The 5,212-nt window shown below is 35.6% G+C and overlaps 1 protein-coding gene across 3 annotated transcripts; it reads right to left on the bottom strand.

The window, feature by feature from the left end:
* Nucleotides 1–2,454: 2,454 nt before the first annotated feature.
* LOC112784948 (uncharacterized) lies at nt 2,455–3,741 on the bottom strand. 3 transcript variants are annotated; one of them, XM_025828332.3, is made up of 2 exons: nt 3,580–3,741; nt 2,455–3,034 (listed from the first exon to the last, which is right to left on the bottom strand). In XM_025828332.3, the coding sequence occupies exon 2, from the start codon at nt 3,023–3,025 to the stop codon at nt 2,792–2,794; it is 234 nt and encodes a 77-aa protein (XP_025684117.1). In that variant the 5' UTR covers nt 3,026–3,034; nt 3,580–3,741; the 3' UTR covers nt 2,455–2,791. The 3 variants fall into 3 exon arrangements, with proteins under 3 accessions (XP_025684117.1, XP_025684116.1, XP_072086609.1); XM_025828331.3 differs by having other exon boundaries at nt 3,573–3,721; XM_072230508.1 differs by having other exon boundaries at nt 2,455–3,029; nt 3,573–3,715.
* Between the last annotated feature and the right edge of the window lie 1,471 nt (nt 3,742–5,212).

Here is a 5,212-nt window from a genome sequence, read left to right as displayed (position 1 = left end):
TAGATTGTGATTGAATTGAAAATTATGGATTGGTAGTGACACATGGTGGAAAGTGACAAAAAGGGTGAGTTATGATGTAAACTGGAGTTTGGAATGGTTTTATTTTGGTGTTGGTTGTGTGTTGCAAGGAATTGAGGAATTTGTGGAATTTGGTAAAAACTGATTTTTAGTGAACTTTGACAGGTCATAACTTGTGCCTCAATTTTCGAAATTTGTTGAATTTTGTTTATAATTAAAGTTCATTGAAAAAATCTTCAAATTGATATAAAGTTTGTAAAATTTGGATTTTTGTATAGGAAGTTATGATCATTCAAAGTTTGGTGTCAAAATCTGAAATTCTGCAAAGTTGCAAAATTTTGTGATTTCTGGTATGTGCGCACACACAGCCTTGTGCGCACGCACAACTCTGTAAATTTTTAAACCTGTGCGCACGCACAGCCTTGTGCATACGCACAAGCAAGGAAAGGCCTGCTGTTGAGAGCACTAGCACGACCTGTGCGCACGCACACGTTGGGAAGGCTAGTCTGTTGGGGGTGCTAGCACGCCTTGTGTGAGTGAACAGAATTTTGAAAATTTGTACCTGAACGTACGCACACCCCTATGCGTACGCGCACTTTTTAAAAATCTCTTTGGGCGTGAGCACGCACACCCCTTTGCGTACGCACGCCCTGTTTCTCAAACTTAAATTTGTTTTCAACTATTTCACCTTCCCAACCAACTTGTAAGCTTCTGTGACACCATTTTAAGACCCTTGGGCTATCTTCGGGTATTGAAATATGAGAAAAGTCCAAGGAGGTTTGATTTGGTATTATTTTGAAAAGTTAGAGAACAGAGGCCTAGGTTTCTGGTGTACTGAGGATGGGTTTGGTGGAGTGCGAAAGATGAATGGTATATGAATTGAAAAACTGATAAACTAATGAGTTTGGAATGGAAAGTTGATGATGGTTACGATGAATTGAAGACTCAGAAAAGAATGCTGAACCTGTTGAATGTTGAGAGTGTGCCAGGCACTATATCCTTGAGTTAAGTACCATGAGAACTCAGCAAGAAATGATGATCTTGTTGAATGTGGAGAGTGTGCTAAGCACTATATCCTTGGGTTAAGCATGATAATGTGCAGGGTATTATGTCCCTGGGAATGAATTACGATTGATAACTTTTTCTGCTGCAAGAGTGTGCCAGGCACTATATCCTTGGGTTACGCATGCGAATGTGCCCGGCACTATATCCGTGGGTGAATAGTGTGCCCGGTACCATATCCGTGGGTCAATAGAGTGTGCCCGGCACTATATTCGTAGGCGTGGCAGAAAAGCTACATCCGAAAGGATATGTCGGGTTGGCAGTTATGGACCGACAAGTGATATCACGAGCCAATAGGATAGACATTCATCATATGCATCTCTTATATGCTTGTTTGCTTTGATTACTTGAGTTTGCCTAATTGTATAACATGCTTACTTGCTTCTTGAGTTACTTGCTATATATGAAAACTATCTGTGCTTTATTTGCTTGCATTATCTGTGATTGTCTGGTGCTGAGGCGGTTAGGTAGGCGGTGGCGATAGGATCGCACGGAAGGTAGTGTGGTAAAGGCTGTGGAAAAGCGGCGACTGGTTTTAGTTAAAAATCCCCTAAGATTAGATACCTTGTTTATTATTTACGTTTTAAGTTATTTATTTTGTTGTTAAGTTTGGATATCTGTTAGGTATAAAGCTCTAGGATTGCCTCTGACGTCCCAGGGTCTTACATCTTACATTACTGGGTATTGTTACCATACTGAGAACTTCCGGTTCTCATTCCATACGTTGTTGTTTTTCAGATACAGGTTGCAACCCACCTCAATGAGTTGCTTGATGGTAGCAGAGCGGATGATCTTTTTATATTTTGTTGTCATCTTGGTTATTTTGATTAGTACTCTCCCTTTTGTATTTACTTTTGCCTTAGAGGCTTATTTTGAGAGTGATATTCTGTATAAGCTGTTTTCACTTTCAAAATTCTGTATGTCTGTATTAAATTAGTCGGCCTAAACTCCGCAAGCTTTTGTATTTCATAATTGTGTGGATGAAAATAATACAAAGACATACATTGATAGGCATTTCTAAAGTAGAATTTGGTAAACTAGTTGCCTATAATGCTTCGCTGAAATCTCTAATTAAAGATCTAGAACCTGCAACCATTTAAGAAACAGATCCAGTTTAAAACGCCATTCGATTTCCACTATTACCACACTATATATATCTACTCATCTGGGAAAGGAAGTTGAGAGACAAAGTCTGCATTGTTCTAACCACTCGGGCTCATCATAGCCATTGACTTACATGCTTAATCCAAAATTATACATCTATACAAATTCAGATAACATGCATCTAAATCAAGGCACATTCAATGAGTTATTATACAGTTAATTATGATGACCAATCACTAAACTGAAGGAGAGCATAAAAGAAATAATCACTGAAACTGCAAATTAAACTTTGTTTAAAGTGTACACGAATGTATTACATAACATATAGAAAAATTGTAACATCAATCAAGTCTTTCCCTGTTAGTTGGGGGCTTTACAAAAAAATAATTTTCAGAAAGCAGGTTTGATCTTAAGAGTGAGCATAAGATGAAATGTTTAACTCAACCACTATCTTGAGTCTTAGAAACACAAGCATCTAATCGGATGACACACATGTACAGAGCATAGCATTTAAACTCAACAAATTAAACCCCAAATATATATATATATATATATATATATAATGTTTGGATCAGCCATAATCGCAACTTGCTTATCATCATCATCATCATCCAGACAGAAACTTTACAATAATGAAGATGGTGTTGAGAAGTATGAGAGGAACTCTCAAGTACTGACTTGCATGAATGAGACCTATAATCTGGCCTTTCAAGGACTTTGTCCTCCTAACTGAGAAATCTGAGAAGCCCCACCCTCTCGGTGCAAGAAACCGGTCCTCATTTATTATTGCCAGTGCATTTGCAAGGAGCAAGAACCCCTCTAGTAGTGTCCACAAACCCATCTCCCTACACTGAAAACAAGAAATATATCACCATAAGAGATAGAACTCATCCAATCCATTAAACATAACACACTGTAGTGAAGTTAACAAATTCTTAAGTTACCTCATAAACTTTTTCCCAAATTGAAATTACAAGTTTACAAGTTCAGTTTCAGGGTTCAAATTTTGTAGAGTTTAGTCTCAAAATTTGGTAAGCTTGCATTGTAGACACGGACAACTAATAGCAAATAGTGCCATTTATAAAAAAAAATTGCATTTTGTAGAACCAAAATCTCACTAGCAAAGTTACAAACACTTGGAGGACATCAAAAATCCAAATAACAGATTATGAAATTATCTTCTAATTAAATATCATCAAACTTAGGAATACACCAACAAAAGTCTCATAAACTTCACCAAAAAGAAAAGAATATCCTGAATTAGACTTTGGGCATAGAATCTACGAATTTCAGTGCAAACAATTGAAGATACAGCTAAAATAAAGTAGGGAGAAACATAAGAGAGAAATAAGTGAAAAATGAAAGAACATTAGAGCGCAAGAGTTAACCTGGTACCGGAACGGCGGGTAGCTTCCGTGAGGAGTGGACAGTGGAGGGAAAGGGGTTACACACGGACACAGACACCGTCACTGGGAGATCATGATCATTCGTTTCATATCCATGGAAAACTTGGAAAGAAAAGAAAGAGAACTCCTCGAAACAAACGCACCGTTTGCTATCCCATTCTCCTTATTCTCTAGTTACTACTTAATAGGGTGTTCGCCATATTGGATCGGTTTTGAGTTAAAAATTCATCCGATCCGAACACTAATTTTATTTACGATGCGGTTTGGATTGGATCCGATCCAATTTCAATCGGTTTGGATTGGATTAGATATGTTGTTTTATAAATTAAAAAAGTTAAATACATATAACAAGTCTCAACATCGAATTTTAAATAATCAACAATGATATAACAAATTTCAAAAATATCTTAAAAAGCCAGCAATAACATAACAATAAAAAATAGAATTATAGGTTAGTTAAAATAAATAAATAAATAACATTTTGAATATAAAATATTTATTAAATAATAATAATACATGAATAATATAAAATTGTAAATATAATAATAAAATTGTAAATAAGTATAATTGTAAATATAATAATAAAATAATAATATTATAACATAAGTGCGATTTGGATTGAATTGGATCAGTTATGAAAATTAGATCCGAAATCCGATCCGATCCGATCCAACGGTTTGCAAAAAATAGAATCTAATCAAATCCAAATTAGTGCGGTTTTAATCGGTTTTCGGAAGATTCCAGATAACAAATTTTTATTATGTCGAAACTCTTTCATCTTGAATATAATGCTTTTGATATATCTGGAAACAATTATTTATCATAGATACTTGATGTTAAAATCTATTTTGATTCAATGGATCTTGGAGATACCATTGAGGCTGAAAATAGTACATCCGAGAAGGATAAAGCCAAAAGTCATGATTTTTCTTCGTCATCATCTTGACGTATGATTGAAAAATGAATATCCCACATTAAAAGATCCTGCAGATCTGTGGAAAGGCCTTGAAGAAAGGTACAATCATGTGACACTTCCTCAAACCCAATATGTTAGAGAAAAACTTTCTCGACCTTCCATGTCTCGAATGTGCTCCTGCAGTAGCAATATCGAAAAAAAGAATTTAAAAATATTCTGAGTTAATTTCTTACTTTCTTGTTGCTGAATGCAACAATGAATTACTTTTAAAGAATCATGAAGCGCGTCCAGTTGGCGCCGCCCCATTTCCAGAAGTAAATGAGGCAATTAATCCCAGAAGAGATAAATGGCAAGATTTTGATAGCAAGAAAAATTATTGAAGGAAAATGAATTATGTTCACAAGAAAGGATCTCACCAGAAGTGGGATAAAGAAAGAAATAATGAGTAAAGTAAATCAATTGAGGATAAATGCTTCCGTTGTGGTGGAAAGGGCCATTGGTCACGTACCTGTCGTACCCCAAGGCACCTAATTGATCTTTATCAAGCATCCTTGAAAAGGGATGACAAAGAAAAGGAAACAAATTTTGTTTCAAATGATGAAAATTCCACCACTCATTATGATGTATCTAATTTCTTTAAGGATTCTGAAGGAAATATTGGCTATTTGATCAATGATGGAATAGTTTGATATGTGTATGTGTTTGT

Source organism: Arachis hypogaea, chromosome 20 (genome assembly GCF_003086295.3).
Source record: "Arachis hypogaea cultivar Tifrunner chromosome 20, arahy.Tifrunner.gnm2.J5K5, whole genome shotgun sequence".
In the NCBI taxonomy this organism is placed as follows: domain Eukaryota; kingdom Viridiplantae; phylum Streptophyta; class Magnoliopsida; order Fabales; family Fabaceae; genus Arachis; species Arachis hypogaea.
This window is presented reverse-complemented; position numbering and strand designations above follow the sequence as displayed.